The sequence below is a fragment of the Chiloscyllium plagiosum genome, unplaced genomic scaffold (assembly GCF_037043375.1).
Source record: "Chiloscyllium plagiosum isolate Xiang-an unplaced genomic scaffold, Cpla_swu_hap1 HiC_scaffold_42, whole genome shotgun sequence".
Lineage (NCBI taxonomy): Eukaryota > Metazoa > Chordata > Chondrichthyes > Orectolobiformes > Hemiscylliidae > Chiloscyllium > Chiloscyllium plagiosum.
Window position 1 is genome coordinate 62,361,433 of NW_028270180.1, and position 21,553 is coordinate 62,382,985.

At 41.0% G+C, this 21,553-nt stretch overlaps 1 gene segment (V, D, J or C); it reads right to left on the reverse strand.

Annotated features, from left to right (window-relative positions):
* Nucleotides 1–284: 284 nt before the first annotated feature.
* On the reverse strand, nucleotides 285–20,560 carry LOC122552126 (Ig heavy chain C region-like). The segment is given in 7 exon segments: nucleotides 285–734; nucleotides 1,192–1,500; nucleotides 4,147–4,458; nucleotides 8,769–9,074; nucleotides 18,775–18,807; nucleotides 20,026–20,334; nucleotides 20,463–20,560. Coding segments are annotated over 7 exon segments (1,710 nt in total).
* Between the last annotated feature and the right edge of the window lie 993 nt (nucleotides 20,561–21,553).

Below are 21,553 nucleotides of genomic sequence, written 5' to 3' on the forward strand. Positions count from 1 at the left end.
CCAATCGGGGGAATCAAGAACACCAAGTTCAAAACGCGTGCTCTACTCTTGACATAAAATGGACATTGTTAGATTTCATCACAAAGGGATTTAGGATAGATAACGTCCTTGGCGGAATCCTGCAATGAGTGAGCTTTACTCTGTCTCTGACCCAGGGTGTATCTGAGCAGGGAACATTAACTGCACAAGACACTCGTCCTAGACCTGTTAATAATCCACTTTAACTACACAGATGCAATGTAAGTCAAAGTGAGAAACGACTAATTCAGTATTTAACTCACAACTGGAGGAAAAAAAAACTTTATTATTTTTGTTGAATTATTAAATGTAACTTTGAGATTTTTATTGACATGAATTAACAGTGTCCATCAGTGCAAGTGAAATGTTTACGAAACTCGGTTTACCGCTGGATTTATCGACTGTTCTGTTGATGATTTTCAATGGAATCGCTTCATGTCCCACCACACAGGAGTAAGAAGCACCGCTGGCCCACTCCTCCGCTGTAATGGATAACAGGCTGTACATGAAGAAGGAGGTGTTCTCGCTCTCCGCCATCACCTCGGTGTTCTTGTAGTTATTGGGATTCACCGGTTTGTCATTGTTTGTCCACTTGACGAAGATCTCTCGGGGGGAGAAACCTCTCACTAAACAGGTGAGGGAGAGAAACCTCTGAGCGGAGATTTCTTCTGTTGGTGGCAGGAGGACCGACACTGATGGCTCCAGCGGATTAATCACTGCAGAATATTTGAGATAAATATTAATTAACTATAAAAATCCAGAATCAACATCGCAATTTCACTAAATATTAAAATACACCATTTTTAATTTGGGATTTATTCACTTTCGTTTTTTAAAGGAGCAGAATGGTATCCGTGATGTTCAGTAAAAGAAGTAGAGAGTTTAGTTTGAAAGTCGCCTCCATGTTTCCAGCCCACAACGAGGACATTCTGTCCATTTGACATTGCTGATGGTGACATCACAACCCAGGCTTCTTCCCACCTTATCTGACTTAATTAGAATACAATATCCTTTGGTCAGTCTTCTTCTTAATCAGCTACTTAGCTATCCTGCCTTCAGATACATCATTAATGCTCCCAAAGGTGTTTGTTCATTTCCAATCAAAGCCTGCCATTGATGTAACTGGATCTGGATTACACATGGGATGCTTTGTGTTTTAATCTCACCGCTCACCTTTCTCCTTGTGGATGGAGTCTCTCAGCGGAGTCGGTAGATTCTGATGGTACACCACACATTCAAAAGTAACGCCACTCAGCCAGGCTTCAGTAGAAATGTCTAATTTGCTGATCACGCTGTCGGGATTCTGTCCAGGCTGCTCAGCAATCTCTGATTTCAGAGGCTTCTTTTCTTGTTTCCAGGTCACGTTGACTCCAGAAGGAAGATTGGACACAACGCAGGTTAACGTCACCGTCGCCTCCAGTAAGACTTGTTCTACTGGCGGTGGGAGGATTTTAACGGTGTTAGCGTGGCAATCGGTATCTTCTGTGAACAAAAATCAAAGTCAATGAAAAATGCCCCTTTATGATACAAACAGCCAATCTTCAGATTACTCCTTCACAGGGTGAAGACACCACCTTCAAAATGGCAACTCCAACTATTGCTGAAACGATGCTTACTATTGTTGATGTATTTGATTTGTGAAAGCATTTGTGATTACCTATAACATACCCTGTGGAATTATTCTGAAAGAACACTGGCTTTGTAACAAGTGAAACCGTGAAAAAAGTAAAATCATCGAAGATACCATCATGTAACCCATGGAATTACCTTTCTTTCAGAGTTTGTCTCTCACTTAAGGCCATCTACTGATAGTAATCTGAATATAATGAGTTCATTTCCATGTTCATAACCCTTACTGCTGGTCACAACTGCCAAATCAAATCCCAAATTTTGGACAAATTGTAATAAATAATAATTATTTTCTTTGCAGAGTTCTAAAGTGTTATGGGAGCGGTGAACAGCCATGGAAATTCTGTTCATTATATTTAAAGTGATCGAAAAGACTTTGCGTTATTGGTGTGAGATCATTCTCTAATTTACGTCATTGTTCCTCGTGGGCTGAGTGTGGAGTAGATCTGAAAACAAGACACTGAGTACAGCATTGGATATCGGGAAGGACACCCACCCCCCTTAAGTCTTTCCCTCCATTCAGTTAGTTCATGACTGGTCTGTACTTTCACTTTATTTACCCGCTGCATGTTTTAATTTCTTCATAGATCAGAGAGAAAAAAACAAGCAAAAGCATCTTAAATTAATCTACAAATGCAATGGAAATGTGCACTAGTTTCATAGACATCCATTTCTAACTGTGTAAACATCACCACACCCAAACCAGGCTAAATCAGCCTGTCTCAAATTCTTAGTTCATTCATCCCAATTGTGGCATTACTACCAGAATATATTCTCCTGCCTCATCCACTAATTACAGAGAGCTCAGTGAGATCACGTTTATCCTATTCTGGATTAGTGGTGCTGGAAGAGCACAGCAGTTCAGGCAGCATCCAAGGAGCTTCGAAATTGACGTTTCGGGCAAAAGCCCTTCATCAGGAATAAAGGCAGTGAGCCTGAAGCGTGGAGAGATAAGCTAGAGGAGGGTGGGAGGGGGGCGGGGGGGCGGGGGGGTGGAGGATGCTACCTGAACTGCTGTGCTCTTCCACCACCACTGATCCAGAATCAGGTTTCCAGCATCTCCAGTCATTGTTTTTACCTCGTTGATTTTAACCCTACTGCGAATCCTCTTGCAAGGATACCTGCCTTAAAGACGTTTTCCTCCTCTCTCTATAAGAATCTCAGGGAGTCCCTCTCCCACTGCAACTCCCAAGTCATTTCCTCTGCCCTGAAGCTCACCCATTGTACTCTATGCTACTTTCTCCCCACCCCCACCCTCCTCTAGCTTATCTCTCCACGCTTCAGGCTCACTGCCTTTATTCCTGATGAAGGGCTTTCCAGAATCTGGTTTCCAGCATCTGCAGTCATTGTTTTTATCACGTTTATCCTAGTTAATCAAATATGATACCCACTTGGTCTGTGGCCTGATCCCATAAATGAAGGAAAAGAGCTCAGTACCAGATAAAAATCAGTGTCGTACAATGTCCAAAGCCAACAGGTCATTCCTGAGCAGGGAATGAAGCATTGAACGCATATTGATTTATTTTCAAGTAAGGGTCACTGCCAATTTTAACCATGTCATTTTGAGACCACAACATCATAAGATAGAGGATCAGAATAAGGTTGTTCAGCCAATCCAGAGTGTAGATCAGAGTGGCGCTGGAAAAGCACAGCAGGTCAGGCAGCATCTGAGGAGCAGGAAAATCAACGTTTCGGGCTAAAGCCTTTTTGCCTGAAACGTCGATTTTCCTGCTCCTCAAATGCTGCCTGACCTGCTGTGCTTTTCCAGCACCACTTTGATCTGCACTCTGGTTTCCAGCAGCTGCAGTCCTCACTTTTGCCTGTTTGGCTAATCCAGTCTGATCTGCCATTCCATCATGGGTGATATGTTTCTCAACCCCATTCTCCTGCCTTCTCCCCGGACTAAGCAAGAACCGATCTTTCTCTGTCTTGAATACACACAATGGCCTGGCCTCCACAGCCCTCTGCAGCAACAATTTCCACAGATTTATCACCCACTGGCTGAAGAAATTCCTCCCCATCTCAGTTCTAAACGGTGCCCCTTTGACCCTGAGACTGTCCCCTTGGGTCGTAGTCTCGCCTACCAGTCAAAACATCTATTCCACGTTTACTCGACCTCAGTCTCTCAGTATTTTCTATGCTTCAATCACATATCTCTCCAATATCCCCCCTCCACCCCCAAACTTATCCTTGAAGCCATTACCAGGCAAGGATTCAGCACTCTCAATTCCTCTCTCTGCATGGTCAGGCAACAAACTATTTAACACAGCTCACTGTCTATATAACTATCATCAAAGAGAGGAAACATACTTTTCTGACTTGTCAAAATGTTGAATTATGAGCAATGCTAATGTAACACTCAAACTGAAATAAGAGACACATGGCATATTGGGAAATGAGAAGCTGTACCGTGCTGTTTACTACGCCTGATAAATTAGTGTGTTTGATTCACATCCGAGTTCAGAGTGATTTGTAGCTCTCTCAGTCTGTGTCTCTTACCCTGGAGTGCGGTGATGTTTTTACTTTGAGTGTTCTCTCCATGAGTGACCTGGCAGGTATAGACCGCGCTGTTGTACCATTCACCATAAGGGACCATCAGCCGACTCGTCACCGAGAAGTTCCCGTTCGCCTCACACACGGGAGACGTGAAGAAGCCAGAATCCAAGGGTCGGCCATTTTTCAACCAACTCACGGCGATTGACTTCGGATGGAACTCGATGATTGAACAGACGACGGTTGCAAACTTGCTGCTTGCGATTTCTTCACTGGAGCTCACAGTTAGGAGAAGGGTTGGTGGGAGAGGACCTGTCCCTTTAGGAAACACATCGTATACATTTTCTGACGAATTTCATAACAAATACAGTCAGTTCTCATATATCAAGGTTTCTTGTGGTTAATGGATACTAACCTTGATATTATAAAAATCATAATTGTGCAGAGTGCTGAAGAAGCTGGGATCCACACAGAAAGATCATTGGGGAATGTGAAGGACTAAAATTAGAGGACACAGCAAGGGAGTCAAGGAGGCATAGAAACTATAGGCCGGTTAAATCAGAAGGGAGATAGCAACGTTGGATGGTATTCGTTTTAATGAAAGAGTCTGATGAACAAGGCAGATGAATTACCGGCATAAATGAGGAAATGATGCCGTTGTTATCATGGAGACATATTGAGAGTGGGGCAGGAGTGGCTATTCAATATTTCAGGATTTAGTACCTTCAGGTGAGACAGGGAAAGATGGAAAAGGATGGGAGTGGGGTGTACGGTACAGAATGTTGCTTCTGTCGCAATTCTGACAGGAGTATTTTTAGCTGGAAAGAGAAATGACATCATGGATACCTCCTCAAATGAAGGCAAATGAACAGTACTTCAAAACCAAAATACAGTAAACATAACTACTGGGAGAGCACAATAAGACCTTACTATAGGTCCAAAAGACCAAGTGCAGATACATGGGCAAATTTCAGAGTAACGTAAATTAAATAGGGGAATGAGAAAAGCGGTTTTTAACTTCCTCAGTATAGGCTTGGATATTCATTTTGTCAAAAGTTTAGAGGGAGCAGAATTCTGAAAATGTCCCCAGGAGAATATTTTAACAAAGTATGTGTTTAATACAGAGAATTTTAATCCAGACCTTGCAAGAAAGGGGTGAACCTGGACTTAACTTTAGGGAATGAAGTCGACCCAGTGGGTAAAACATTAATGGACAGTGCAGACAGTGATCATAAATCTGTTGGATTCCAGATTGTTCTGGAAAGAGATAGAAATTGGCCCAAAGTTCTGAAGGGGGAAGGACAATGTTAATAAGATCAGGTAATGATTGGACCAGAGTGGACTGGAACTTAGTGGTAAATCTAAATCATAGGAGTGTGACACATTTAAGAAAGAAATAGGAAAAGCACAGGGAGGACATTTCCCAGGAAGCCACTGTGTGGGACCAAGAATGTAGCGGGCTCTAGACATCAAACAGACCATGAGAAAAGCAAAAGGGACCATGAGAAAATAATAGCAGTCAAAATAAAGGAAAATATTTTAAGACGACACAGGCTCGTTCATAAAAGAATAATATGGGAAACAGTAATGCCCATTAAGTATTATTATTGGAATGGAGCCAGAGGATTAGGTTGCGGTCGAAATGAATGTGTTTTTTTTATATTAGATTACTTACAGTGTGGAAACAGGCCCTTCGGCCCAACAAGTCCACACCGCACCGCCGAAGCGCAACCCACCCATACCCCTACATTTACCCCTTACCTAACACTATGGGCAATTTATCATGGCCAATTCACCTGACCTGCACATCTTTGGACTGTGGGAGGAAACCCACGCAGACACGGGGAGAACGTGCAAACTCCACACAGTCAGTCGCCTGAGGCGGGAATTGAACCCGGGTCTCTGGCGCTGTGAGGCAGCAGTGCTAACCAGTGTTGTGTCAGTGTTCACTAGTCAGACGGACAATGTGGGGACAGAAATCATGGAGGAGTGTTGTGATGTACTTTCAGAATTAGGACAGATGTGATGCTCTGTGTTGTCTTGCTGGATGAAAAGGACAGATGAAATGTATACCAAGCTGTTGAGCGATGCAAAGGATAAAATAGTTGGTCAATGACAATAATTTAGAACTCCTGTCTGGTCCCAGCAGTTGTGCCAAGTGAATGTAGATCAATCAACATTGCACTGTTATGCAGGACGAAGGAAGGCATAAACAATGAAAACACAGATCTGTCAATCTAGTCTAAGTGGTAGGGAAACTATTGAGAAGCGGGATTAGTCTTCATTTAGAAGATCAATCAACAATTTTCAGTACGGTTTTATTGAGAGGAAGTCATGTCTAACAATTTGATGGTAGTTTTCAGAGAGATAACTCAATGTCCAGATGATAGCAATAATCAGAGCCAATGGGATCCGAGTTAATCTGACGGATTGGATTCAGAACTGGCTGAGTGGTGGGAGCAGGGGATAATGGTCATTGGGTGTCTGCGTGACTGGAAATCTATGTTTCGTGGTGTTCTGCAGGGATTGGTGTTAATTTCCTTGCTGTTTCTCTTATATACCAATGATTGAGACTAGAGTGTAGGAGGGTTAACCAGTAAATTCACTGATGAAAGGAAAATTATCATGTTGGTAAGTCATGAGCATAATAGCTTTAGATTGCAGGAGGATATACAAGGGTTGGTTATATGTGAAGAGAAGTTGCAAATGGAAACATTCTGGAAAAGTGTAAGGTGATGTACTTCGGCAGAAGAAACTGCGAGGTATTACGTTTTAAATGATGGAACCCGGGAAAGGACTGAGGATCTTTGGTGTACGTATCCACCGATCCCCTATAGTACTGTGTCGTCTGGATAAAGAGGCTAAGAAGGTAGGGAGGATATTTGCTTTTATTAGCCGAGACATTGACAATGAGGAGTAGGGAGATGATACTGGAACTTAGTAAAACACTGGTTCGTCCATACGTTGTGTGCATGTTATCGAAGGATCTACAGTGTTATACGTTGGGTGCTCTTTGCTGTCCTGGTGATTTGTGCTGTTTCAGTGACAACGTTTACAAGAAAATCTAAGGTAGGGATAATGTACAGTGCTGGGTCCTCTACTTTTTGTCATTTACATAAATGATTTGGATGTGAGCATAAGAGGTTCAGTTAGTAAGCTTGCAGATGATACCAAAATTGGAGGTGTAGTGGACAGCGAAGAGGGTTACCTCAGATTACAACAGGATCTTGACTAGATGTGCTAATAGGCTGCGAAATGGCTGATGGAGTTTAATTCAGATAAATGTGAGGTGCTGCATTTTGGGAAAGCAAACCTTAGCAGGATTTATACACTCCTGGGGAGTGTTGCTGAACAAAGAGACCTTGGAGTGCAGGTTAATAGCTCCTTGAAAGTGAAGTTGCAGGTAGATAGGATAGTGAAGAAGGCATTTGGTATGCTTTCCTTTACTGGTCAGAGTATTGAGTACAGGAGTTGGGAGGTCATGTTGCGGCTGTACAGGACATTGGTTAGGCCAATGTTGGAATATTGCGTGCAATTCTGGTCTCCTTCCTAGAGGAAAGATGTAATGAAACTTGAAAGGGTTCAGAAAAGATTGACAAGGATGTTGGCAGGGTTGGAGGATTTGAGCTACAGGGAGAGGCTGAACAGGCGGGGCTGTTTTCACTGGAGCGTTGGAGACTGAGGGGTGACTTTATAGAGGTTTACAAAATTATAAGGGGCATGGATAGAGTAAATAGGCAAAGTCTTTTCCCTGGGGTGGTGGAGTCCAGAACTAGAGGGCATAGGTATAAGGTAAGAGGGGAAAGATAGAAAAGAGACCTATGGGGCAGCTTTTTCACACAGAGGGTGGTACGCGTATGGAATGAGCTGCCAGAGGAATTGATGGAGGCTGGTACAATTGCAACATTTAAGAGGCATTTGGATGGGTATATGAATAGGAAGGGTTTGGAGGGATATGGGCCGGGTGCTGGCAGGTGAGACTAGATTGTGTTGGGATATTCAGTTGGCATGGACGGCTTGGGCTGAAGGGTCTGTTTCCATGCTGTACATCTCTATGACTCTATGAATGTGATTACACTGAAGGCAGCATTGATGAGATTTGCCAGAATTTTGCCTGGATTGGTTTAGTTATGAAACTAGATTAGATAGACGGGGGGTTTTCCTTGGAACAGAGGAGAATTAGGGAGAAGATTATCATGATATCTGGAATTATTTTAGGCATATTCAGGGTAAACTGGACGAAACCTTTCCCCTTGATGGAGAGATCAATGCCTCAGGAGCACAGGATTAAGGTAAGGCCAGGAGGTTTACAGTGGATCTCGGGGGAAACAAAATCAAACAGAAGGTGATGTGAGTCTGGAGCTCAGTGCCTACAAGTCATGTAGAGACTAAGCCCCTCATAATATGTATGAAGTATTTAGAGCATACTTGCAAAGGCAAGTCACAGAAGGCAATGGATCAAGTGCTGGCACAATGAGATTGGAATAGGTGGCTATTATTGATAGGTATGGACTGGATGGACCAAAGGGCCTTTTTCCTGTGCTGATTCTGTGAAAACTGTTATAAAAAATGCCTTATTCATGTAAATCCACAGATGCTCTGTTTATCTCAGTTCCCACAACACTTACCAACACATGGCATTTCTTTGCTCTTGTGTGACCCGCTGTGTTGAACCTCACAGTAGATTTCACTGGGGCAATCTACCGCTGACCCAGGCAGGGTTAACTGGCTGCTCAGGGTGTAGGTTCCCTTCTTGTTTCTCACTGATGGGTAAGTCTTCAATCCAGTCGTGATCAGCTCCTCACCTTTCTTCCAGGTTACCTTGGTGACGTCAGGGGAATAGTCCATCGCCAAACAACCAAAGATCAGAGAACCGGTGTTGTGCTCCTGACAGGAGGAGACCAGGCCATAAAGTGTGGGGGGAGACGGTGTCTCTACAATAGAATGACCAATTGAGCATGTTAGTTTCTGTTAATTTGACCTTATCAAATGTATCCTCATCTGTAAACGTTTGCCAGTATGCACCCGCTGAAGTTTACAGCATAACTGGAGTTTATTTTTGTTTCCTACCAATTGCTGGCCCTCTACCTTGACCATTACCATAATTAAGGAAGAAGAACATCCTGATCCCACACCAGTATCTGTTTGAAGATCTCACCAACTGACACTTTCAGTGGATTGCAAGTGAAGAGCAGAGAGATTTCAGTAAATACAAACCAATGATATGCAGATTCATCGAAATTCTACAGTGTGTGCAAACAGGCCATTTGGCCCAAGTCCACACCCACCCTCTGAAAAGTAACGCATCCAGACCCACTCCCCTACCTTATTACTCTACATTTAACCCTAACTAATGCACCTAACCTCCCAATTCCTGAACACATCATGGCCAATTCACCAGTCTGCACATCTTTGGACTGTGGGAGGAAACCCATACAGACACGGGGAGAAAGTGCAAATTCCACACAGACAGTCACGCGAAGTTGGAATCGAACCTGAGTCCCTAGCACTGTGAGGCAGCAATGCTAACCACGGAATCAGCGTGCTGCCCCACTAGGGCACAGTGCTGCTAGACATCAAAAATAAAACAGATATTGCTGGAAATACCCAACGGAGAGAAATCAGAGTGAATCAGGTCCAGTGAGCCTTCCTCACTTATCAATGCAAGGTAGAATGTTCTCTCTGGGAGGAAGGTCACTGCAGCAGCAGCACAGGCAGGAGCTGAGCACTGGGACGGGGAGGATGGCTGTCACGGCTGACCTCATGCCAATTGTCTGAAAGTTGAAACTTCTAATTTACAATTACCTGAATTTCGAGGCCTCTGAAAAATGGAGGACCATTAAGGTTCAGAGACTTTGGAGTGTTACACCTGAGTATTTACGTAAGTATGATTTGAGAAATGAACAAGTACTCTTTAACTTTAATAACTATCAAACTGATACGCAGTTCACCATCAAACCTCATCTCTCAGACTAACCACTGCACGTACCCTCTGTCTAGACCTAAATTTCCATTCACATTGACAAACCCTACCCTGTCATATACCCATTCATACCCAGAACACACAATCATATCACAAGAAACACATCCAAGGCAATCCATATTGGTAGTGCAGCTGAGCAGAGAGATCTCAGTGTCCATGTACATAGATCCCTAAATGTTGCCAGCCAATTTGATAGGGTTGTTAACAAGGCATACTTTGTGTTGGCTTTCATCGAAGAAGGACTGAGTTTCAGAACCATGAGGTTAGGCTGCAGCTGTACAAAACTCTGGTGTGGCCGCACTTGGAGCATTGTGTACTGTTCTCGGGAGAATGTGGAAGCTTTGGAAGAGTTCACAGGAGGTTTACCAGGATGTTGCTTGGTATGGCGGGAAGGTTTTAGGAGGAAAGGACGAGGGTCTTGAGGCTGTTCTTTTTGAGAGAAGACGGTTCAGAGGTGACTTAATTGAGACATAAAAGATAAACAGAGGGTGATGGCTAGCAGGAGGAGACACAGCTTTACATTGAGGGCTGATAGATAGATAGAGGACAGATGTCACAGGTTGTTTCTTTACTCAGGAACACACTGCCTGCAACAATAGGACACTCGCCAACTTTAAGGGCATTTAAAAGGTTGTTGGATAAACATATGGATGAAAATGGAATAGTGCAGGATAGACAGTCTTCAGATTGGTTCCACAGGTCGGTGCAACAATCGAGGTTTGAAGGGCCTGTACTGCACTGTAATGTTCTATGTTCTATATTCCAGATCGACATATAATCTTAATTCTTTTCACTCATTTCCACTCCTGCCACCCTGCACCTGGTCCATGATGAATCTGGTCCTGACTGGGACCTGGCACCGTAATTTGCACAACCTCTGACCTCACATGTTACCCAAGTCAACCTGTGCACATTGTGCTCCCTTCGCATCGGTGCTTTACCACCTGCCATTTTCCAGACTCCGAGCTTTGCATTTTGACATCACGTCCACCTGTCACTTCATTACAGTGACCTTCCACCCCCGCAACAACCTGGCATCCTGCCCACCTCTACACTAACCAGCCTGGCACTCTTCCCACCTCTCCACAAACCAACCTGGCAAAGACAGACCTCCTGCCTTTCAGCTCAAACTACCCCTCACCTACCAAGCACAATTTGACCAAATAAACCTGTGACCATTACAATTTACCTTGATGCCACCCTGCCAGACAGAGTGCATGCAAGCTTACCCAGCAGCCAGCCAACACCTCACAGCCTATCAGCCCAAACTCTCCCACATGCCTAATCTAGCCCCTCACTTGCTCACCACCTTCCAACTTTGAGCCTACTCCACCATAAAGTCAGTGACTCATAAAGTCGTACAGCACAGAAACAGATCCTTTGGTCCAGCTCATCCATGCTGACCAGAGTTCCCAAATTAAACTAATGCCACTTGCCTGCCTTTGGCCCATATCCATCCAGACCTATCCAGTTCCTGGAGCTGTTCAAATGGCTTCCAAATGTTGGACCTATCTCTGCATTTACCACTTCCTCTGGCAGTTCATTCCAATGTTTTGGACAGTTACAACATGAAGCCCTAACTCCTGCACTCATTGCTCTGACCAATGAAGGTACATTTGCCAAACACCTTCAACACACGAGCTACTTGAGACAACGCTTTCAAGAATCTATGAGTCTGAAGCTCAGGGCCCTGTATTCAACATCACTACCCAGTGCCCTACCATTAACTCTGTAAGTTGTGACCTGATTTATCTTCTCAAAAAGCAACATTTCGTATTCATTTAAATTAAACGCAATCTGCCACTCCTCAGCCCATTGGCCCAGCTGATCAAGATCTCATTGTACGTTTAGATAACTTTCACTGCCAATTATACTATCAATGTTGGCGTTACGTGCAAACTTACAAACCATGCCCCATTCAATGTTTTCATGGCTTTCAGCCAATATTATACCCTGCCTGCCTTTCTCCCACATATCCGTAGCATTTTCTTTTAAGGATTGAAGGAATCTATCTCCTTCTTGAAATCATTTAATGTTTTGTCCTTAATCAATTTCTGTGGTGGAGAATTCCAAAGGTTCACCATTCTTTTGCTGGACAGTAAACAATCAGGATCAATGTTATTGGTGTGTTGGGAAGACTGGTGAGCAGCAAAATTAATGATGATCCCATGAATGGAATAGCCTTCTAGAGCGGCCGAGGGGCCTTCTTCAGCTTCTAATTTGAATGCTGACATGTCCCTTCGGCAGCATGTTCCAAAACTGTGATCCTTGAGGATAAGGGCGCACATGCATGTAAATGTTTCACCTGAGAGCTTTCCTCCAAATTAGACTTCAACTTGACTCTCAACTATTTCCCCGCCCCTTTCCTCTTCCTCAATCACAGCCATGGGACTCACTTCTAACAGTGCTGTGAATGTGCTAATACCACACAAACTTCAGCAATTCAAATACGCTGATGACAACTGGTTTCTCAAGGCGATATAAAACGTCTGACACTTCCACACCTGTCTAGAGATGCAAACAACCACTGGAAGAATTGAAAATTATTTGAGGTACTTGTGTGTCCACACAAGATGACATGGTTTCCTTCTGGGTGATTTGACTGTGTTTTCACTGAATGAACAGAGCTATTTCTTAATCATATAATGGGAATGAAGCTTCCCTCATTTTAGCAAGGCAATCACACATTATATTTCTTTATTCCAGGGAAGTGTAGTGCTAAACTAATGGAATATGATGATTGGGATGCTTCAATTGGAAATTGTCAGAGATTTAAAGCTTACTTTCATGAGCAATTAATTCCAGCCTCATTGTGTCACTTTAAATACTCACAGAAATGTCTTTCAGAAATGGTGTCTCCCTTTGTTATGGGCAGTCGAATCATTAAATCTGGGATAGTTTTTGCTTGTTAATCAAAGGCATTAAAGAGTTTTAGCCAAAGGGAGACCTGTGGATTTGGCTCACAGATGCACCATGATCTAAGTAAGTGGTAGAACAGCTCAAGGGGCTGAGTGCGCTCCTCTTGCTCCTACCTTCCTATCATTGTGTCATTCATTAAGCTAGCACTGGCAGTGAACGCTTTTTATTAAAATATTTCAACAAATTAATTGTTTCACACATGCTTTAAAAAAAAACTTCTGTTGATTATTTGGAACAGGATCATTGACATTCTCTATTTGAGTGATCAAAATAACTTTCACTCAATTACAACAGCCACTGCGCTCTGGAGTGTGTTGTTACTTCATGATAGTTTCTTGTGAAACTACAGCTCGAGATCAGGGCGCTCAAATTTAATGATTCTCTGATATTTAATATCTCTGAAAATTCGCAATTTGTTCAAATGCATCTTCTCTCTGAAGAACGTGTTTCATCGAACAGAACTTTTTTCAATGAAACAACAAACATTAAATGCTAGAAAACCAACATACAGACAGAAATTGCTGAAGAAACTCAGCAGGTCTGGCAGCTCCTGTGGAGAGAAAGCAAGGTTAACCTTTCACTTCCAGAGACCCCCCTCTTCAGCAAATTGTTTTCATGTGTTTGGCACCAGAGGTCACACCTGCTGAGTTAGACAGCGATTATGTTGGCTTGACTCCTGTTGGAAAAAGGATTCTTAGCAGAGGTACTGGATGGTCTGAGATAGCAATTGAAGACCAATTGAAAAGCTATCACCATCTGCTGCAAGTGTTGGATTCAGCGGTACCCCCACCGTACTAAACAATCAAATTCAGCTACAGCACTGGTTTAATATAAAGTAAAACAGCCTAAGCATAATCTCATCAAATATGCTTCGAAAATGATTCATTCTGGTTTAGTTATAAATGATATTGTTAGAACAGGAAGTAAAAAGCTGGGATTTCTTTGAGCACTTACTCCATTAACCCCATCTAGCGATACCCAAAAGCTTGTGAACAAATTTTGATCTGGAAAAAGCTGCTAACCGCCAAAATTCTATTTAATATCTAAAAGACACAAGTCAGGACAGCGATTGAATAGATTTCATTGGCCTCTGTAAGTGGAATTCCAACAAGCACCCAAACATGTCAATCTGCTTTCTTGCACTGAAGTAACCTGATAAGAGATTGTGTTACATACCTCTCTAACAGGTTGTAAGTGAACACAGGCCACCTGGCACAGAATCAGGGACCCTATTACAAACCACAACAGACCTGAACACAATGAGCTCGACACTATCGCGGAGAACACAGCCCACCTGTTTGACAGTGCATAAACCATGTTAGTTATTAACACCTTCCAACAACCAGAGACTGTTCCAGAATGTTTGTACAATAAAAGTAACATTTCAACATTTATCCAATAATACTTTGACAGCAGCTCAGATTTGTTCAAATTCTATGGGAACTGCAGAAGAATAAAACTAGGAATTGCATTGCCATCTATTCTCTGTCACTGGATTTCAACCTAGATCTCCCTTCCTCTTAGACCTGTGAATGTTACTGCACCAGATGATCTTAGTCTGAAATAGATTTAAATGTTTTGAAGTGTACTATGACCGTTGCCAGTGACAATAAAAGCTGATGATAGGTTTTTAAATAATAGGATGCAAAATAATTTCTGCTTCTGCATTGTGCCACTAAACATGTCCCGGATAACTGAGGCACAAAGAAAATATGTAGCACATCTCCCTCTGCCTCGCTCAATCAAATATCCCTTGTTGCCAACAACCAATTTCAAAACTCTTATAATCTGCCTTTTGTTCCTGAAACGTTCGTTCTTATTGCTACAACTTAGTCAGGGCTCTCAATTCTGAAGCACCTAATCGAATATTGCATTTCTGATAAAAGTGGTTTTGAAGTGCAAATAAAATTGAACTGTCTGAGATACAGGTATCCGAACTGGACAATTTACAAATGGTCAGCACAAGTTGTCAAGTTAGCCGGAGATAGCACTGAAACAAACTGTACAACAGCCTTGATCCTAGCAAATACATCTGCTCAATTCCTCACATCAAGTATTTACTGTAATTGAACATTCATCAGAGGAACTAACCAGAGGATTAATGTGAACAAGAATGTGTTCACAATGAACATTGATAACCAATGAGTTTAAACTTAATAAGTCATTGTAATTAACAAAATTATTGAGGTGGGATATATCGCCAATTAAAGCACAGCCCCGGAGGAAATGGATTATTCTCTAATTTATTTTTTACATATTCTTAAAACATTTCTTGAACTGTGGAGATTTTGCATGCACTGCATAAAGCTAAAACAGCATTCAGTGTGGAAATGCATTTCTATTGAAGAAATTAGTGCAAGTTCATTTTCTTGTTAGCTGCTTTTAATGTATGAAAATGTTTAAAAAAAAGGTATGAATTGAAAACATGCTTCTGTCTGGAGCTGCCCGCTTTAACGGATGTGTAAGTAAATGTGGGCAGTTTCGTGGAGAGCACTGCTGTCTCACAGCTCCAGGTACCCGGGCTCGGTTCCAGCCTCGGGCGACTGTTTGTGTGGAGTTTTCACATTCTCCCCTGTGTCTGTGTGGGTTTCCTCCCACAATCTAAAGATGTGCACGTCAGGTGAACTGGTCATGTTATATTGTCCATAATGTTAGGTGCATCAGTCACCTAATGGGTCTGAGTAGGTTACTCTTCAGAGGATCGGTGTGGACTTGCTGGGCCAAATGGCCCGATACATACTGCAGGAAATCTAATCTAAATGATTGTCACACTTAACCAATGTGAGCAGATTCCTTCCGATAGCTACATTGCAATAATCGGTCAAGTATATTAATTAAAATAAATATTACTCTATTTTCAGTGTTTGAACAAACAATGTGCTCTGTTATCCTCTAGTTCATGTCTTCTGCAAATTTGTGAACTCTGCATATGTCTGAACACATTGATGTAAAATACATTCTCTGCGTTTGCAGCAAATACTCCCATGGTTTTAAGAGTAGATTTCCTACAGTATGGAAACAGGCCATTTGGCCCAACAATTCCACACTGACCCTCCGAACAGTAAGTAGCCCACTCAGACCATTCCCCCAACTTATATTTATACTTATATGTATAAGTGTATACTTATATGCGCCCTAACCTCCACATCCCTGAACACTATATGCAATTTAGGACAGCCAATCTTTTGGACTGCGGTAGGAAACCAGAGCGTCTGAAGGAAACCAACGCAGACACAGGGAGAATGTACAAACTCCACACAGGCAGTCACCCGAGGGTGGAATTGAATTTGGGACCCTGGCGCTGTGAGGCAGCAGTGCTAACCACGAAGCCATTATGTTGCCCTGCGAATTCATGAGTGGATTATTTTAATTAATTCGAAATTTGGTCTTGGCCACATAATTCACAATAGCAGTTGTTTCCAAAAGAATGACTCTTCAGTTGATAATTTGTTGTAAAATGTAACTATTTATTTAAACGCACTGATTGGGAACACCTAAAGCACTGTGCAGATTAAATAATTCAGTTAATGTTTTATTTTTATCCTGCAAATCCAGTTTAATCAGGGACATAACAATTAATTAACTCTTGTGAAACAATTCAAAGCAGTGAAACTGATCTGTTCTTCATAGAATTGAGCAGAATTTCCAAGTGGTCTTTGCCAATGATCTTTTCCAGCCTGAAAAATTGTATGTAGTGGACAGCGGAATTGAAAGGTGTTTCTTGATCAATTATTACACCGTCATGGCATTTTTGCTCAAGAGCAAGAACTATTAGAACATTAGACTTTTGAAATTCTATTTATATTTCTCTATGGCTTGTAATCTGTTTAAAGACAGACCTTGTAAATGAACTAGACAGTTTAGTTCTGAATTTGGACTGTAAAGCATGGATTAGATTAAGCCTTAATTACTACTTCTAAGTAAAAATGGCGCCCGAAGGTATATGTTTTCCCTTCATTTCCAAAACCTTTGCGATTTGCCTTTCACTTAATATTAGGCTTTATGAAATTTCAACTGGCATGCTGATTGCATTGAATGAGGAACCCTGGAGCAGTTCACTGTCACCAACCATATAAACAGTGCAAAAACAATGTAGAAACCAGAAACTGTTTCCCAAATATAACTAATTTAATATTACCCAAGCACACTCCCTCCTCAACAGAGCAAAGATCACCAAATCACAACACGGTGTGTTTGCAGCAGAACTCGCTCTGCAAACATTTCCAACAGAACCAAGAACTTGGTGTAACCTCACCAAAAAACAGAAATTGAAATCTAACAAAACTACTCAGAATCAAGCAAACTAATGATTAACTTGAACAGTCATAACAAGAAATAACAAGTCAAAACAGTAGCCTGTCTGTGAGGGGACTTAACACTTAAAGCTGTAACGTTTCCAGCAACAGTTCAATTTATTTCCAACCTGTACACCCTTCCTGATCAGGACAATCTTGTGCAGTCTACAGTAGAGCGGTTGAAGGCATATATTGATTAAGCACTTCAAGGTCAAAACAAAATTATTTGAATGGACAAATATTACCACATTATAATTTTAAGTTAGTTTCAATTACGTAATCTGATCAATTCTGCAGTTTCAGATTTTAGTCCCAAATTTTATTTTGAATGAGGCTACTCAAAACAAAATTCATTTAGTTTACATTAGAACTCAGATTTTTTTTAAAAAGTCAGTGCATTAAAAACTCGTTTCTTTTTCATTTTTCACACTTCCGTGTTTCTGACTTAAGTTGGTTTTCAGACAGTTACAAACGGATGTAATGTTTTCAATCAAGCAGAGAAAAATATGTCATGAGTTTAACAAATCCAGAAATGATTCATGAAAAACAAAGAACTTCACAAATATTGGTAATGAAAAGTAATCCAGAGAGTCAATCTCCTCACCAGAAAGAAAACACCGATTACAGAAAGCATGAAAACGCAGATCAAGTCCACAAACTGAATAAGAATCCAATCAACTCAATTCAACAGAATCAAGGAAAATAAAATCAGAATCCAATCAACTCAAAACAACAGATTTTAATGAATGATAATCAGAATCCAAGCAATTCAATTCAACAGAATCAAATAAAACAACTTCAAAAGCCAATCAACGCAATTCAACAAAACCAAGTAAAAACAAAGTCAAAATCCAATCAACTCACTTCAACAGAATCAAGTAAAACAAACTCAGAATCTAATAAAAACAGAATGAAATATAGCACAGCAGGAAAATTTTCTGACAGTTTCTAACCTGCTTGCCATCAACAAAATTAACAAAATAAATGAGAAAATATAATCATAGTAAGAACATTATGTATACGGGGAATATATTCAAGAAATGAATAATGATATTTTAACATATTTTAATCATGTTTGGTAATATTTCAAATATCTTTAAATTCTTAGCATTTGTTGCTGATAATAAAACTCACAGGATGTCACTGACATTAAACATTATTTATTCCTGACTGATTAAGAGACATTAGGTGCTTCAAGTAACCCAGCCACACAGAATGCCCATCTGATCCAAAAAAAGAGATACACCGAGCAACTGACTCCATCATCACCATTGTAACTATTTGCTGAGCCTTAACTGGTCTATAAATCAGTCTGAACAAAAATCAATCTGAACTAAACCAAACTCAGCACAGAATCTGAGTTTCATTTAATTCAGAAATTAGTCACATGAATAGAATGTTTTTTAAAAAGTCACTAAGAAAGTTCAAAGTTCTTACCTGAAGTCACTGTCACCATGGTCCCTTGGCCCCAGTCAGCAAGATAGTCACAATGTTACATTCTCTGGTCTGGGTCACACAATAACTAGCTCTGCATAAAACAAATCAAAAATCTACCATTATTTTAAATTTTCAGAACCACAGGCAAAATAACGTCACAATTAATCTTCATCACAGTGAATTCTGATCATTCTTGATACATTTTAATACTGTTTTATACTTCGCAGAGTAATACATGAGCTGATTCTCAAAATCCCCAACTGGTGTATCAATAATTACCCAACACTTTTACAAATTAAATAGTGATGCTAGCATAAAACCCCACAGAACTAATACTGCACTGCAAGTTAAAACGGTTGGTAGAAGTAATCGCTGACTAGTTTCATACAATGGAGGCTGAATAGGTTTTTGTATTGGTCATAATTGCAGTGTCACCCCAGCTATATCACTGTGAGACACGTTGTGTCAAATACTATGACAGACTGTAAACTGTAAGATGCAGATAATTTCATCATTCCCTGGAAAGCAGTGATTCAGATTCCGCTAAAAATGATTCAGTGCATTATTTCAGCTTTTAATATTCACTGTATTTTGAAAGCTTGGAATATTTTTACAGGTCTGGTCTGCATTTAACTTGGCAATCAACACAAAGGGAGAAAAAAAATTACACATTTTTACAAACTAGCACTACTGAATTGCATTTAAATTGCATCTCACATTATTTCTCGCTCCTGCCATGGTAGAAATCACCAACTTGAGATAAACCCTTGTCAGTGGTTTTTGTATGAGGATGTCGCTGTGCACAACACTGTGACCCACTGTCGTATCACAATGATGTAGACCAGTACACTCATTCTCTGTTCTTTACTCTAGGTCTCAATTTTCATTTGAAAGAGCCATTTAGTACTGATCATGATTAGAATTAATGCCATAGTTGACATAACAATTAGCAGTGATTTCCTGAGCTGTCAGATATATTAAAACTAATATTTTGACCAAGCATTTAATTGATGGAAGTGATAGCAGTACATATGATAAGCCCATAATATTGTCTCATTGTATCACCTAGTTTGCTAGTTTAAATGGTACATTTCCTCTTTGATAGCTTTGTAAGAGGCAGCCTGAGGTCTGCTTCAGATCGCAGTTGGTATAATTGCATTTAAAACTCGTACTGACCATCAGTTTATGATGGAATTGACAAAATGTTCCCTCGAGCTGTTTTTGAATGGGTCCAGCCCTGGTTCCTCTCGCTGTGGTCTCTTGCACAGTAATAGATGGCGGTGTCTTCGATCTTCAGGTTCCCCATGTCCAACGCGAAAATGTTGTTTGAAGTGTCTTTGGACGCAGTGAATCGACCCTTAATCGTTGGTGCATAGTAATTGTTGTTTGAACTATAGTAGTACAGCAGCCACTCCAGGCCCTGTCCGGGAACCTGTCGCACCCAGCTCATCCAGTAGCTGCTAAGATCAAACCCGCTGGTTTTACAGGTCAGTTTCAGGCTGCCTGCGGGACGGCCAGTCTCTGCCTCTGGCTGGGTCAAAACAACCTCCGACTGGACACCTTTAAAAAAGAAAACAAATAAACCATGAGCATTAATGCTGATGAAATGATAGCTGTGTCTTTTACATTCCTGCGGTAGACTAACATTGAGACAGTCACAAAGAGAGACTTGAATAAAAATCACTCACATGATAAGAAAGTCAGTAACAAACTGAGAAAAAGTGTCGACACAATCATTCTAATAACTTGTGGGAAACGGTCCTGTCAAGATCTTTCTAAACAGAGCCGACCCAGGAGTGTTGAATTACGGTCTAGTGCCCAGGATTTATATGGCCATCGGAAGGGGCAGGCTTACAGCTTCCGCATGTTGGTGTCCGGCTGGAGGCTGAGACTGGATCCTGGTATCAGCTTGGACAGCCCGAACACATGGGGTCATGTCTTTACATGAGGTTCTGCTTAAACATAGATATATACACATCTTGTGATATTTGTTTTGCTGAATAGCTTATTTGGAAGTAAATTTGAGTAGCTTCAGGTCTGTTTCAGATGATAGTTGCAAATGTTTTGTTTAACAAAACAAAACAAATTCAATTGGAAGTTCGCTCCCTTTAATTCTACAGTCGAGCTTTTTCCCCCTGCACACCGCAAGTCTCTGTCGCATTACAAAATAACATGTAATGCATAATAAACATTTAAAAATTCAATTTAGGCAACTGAATACAGAGCGTATCCAAAGTGATTATATTTAGAATATTCAATTAGAAGTTAACTCTCTTTAGTCCTACCTTCAACCACAAGCACATAAAGCTAAAAAGAACTTCAATAATATTAGTGACTTTATTTTTGCTGTCACTCAAAGTCTCTCTCACATTACAAAATAGCATATCATTTTTAATCTGCGTTTCTAAATTCAATTTAGGCAACCTAATATAGAGCATGTCTAAAGTGATTATGTTCAGAATGTGAGTGTATGTCACTAAACAGTTTGGACCCGGAGATGAGAAGCACCTCCTTACATTGCAGAATGTCTCTCCTTGCATCTTTTTTTTCAAATTGCTTCGACACTAAATGCACAGTAAAGGCAAGTTGTGTGCCGGAGAAACAAAAAGTGAGTTGGCAGTGAAACATAACACCTAGGTAAACTTTTGAAAGAGCATCTAATGAACTACAACAGGACAGTCCATACGTTTTTTTTGAAAAATCCTCAACATCTAAACCATTGCAGGTAACTGTCTGGGTACATCAGGAGTGTTTGGTTAAATTAGAGAGTATTACAATA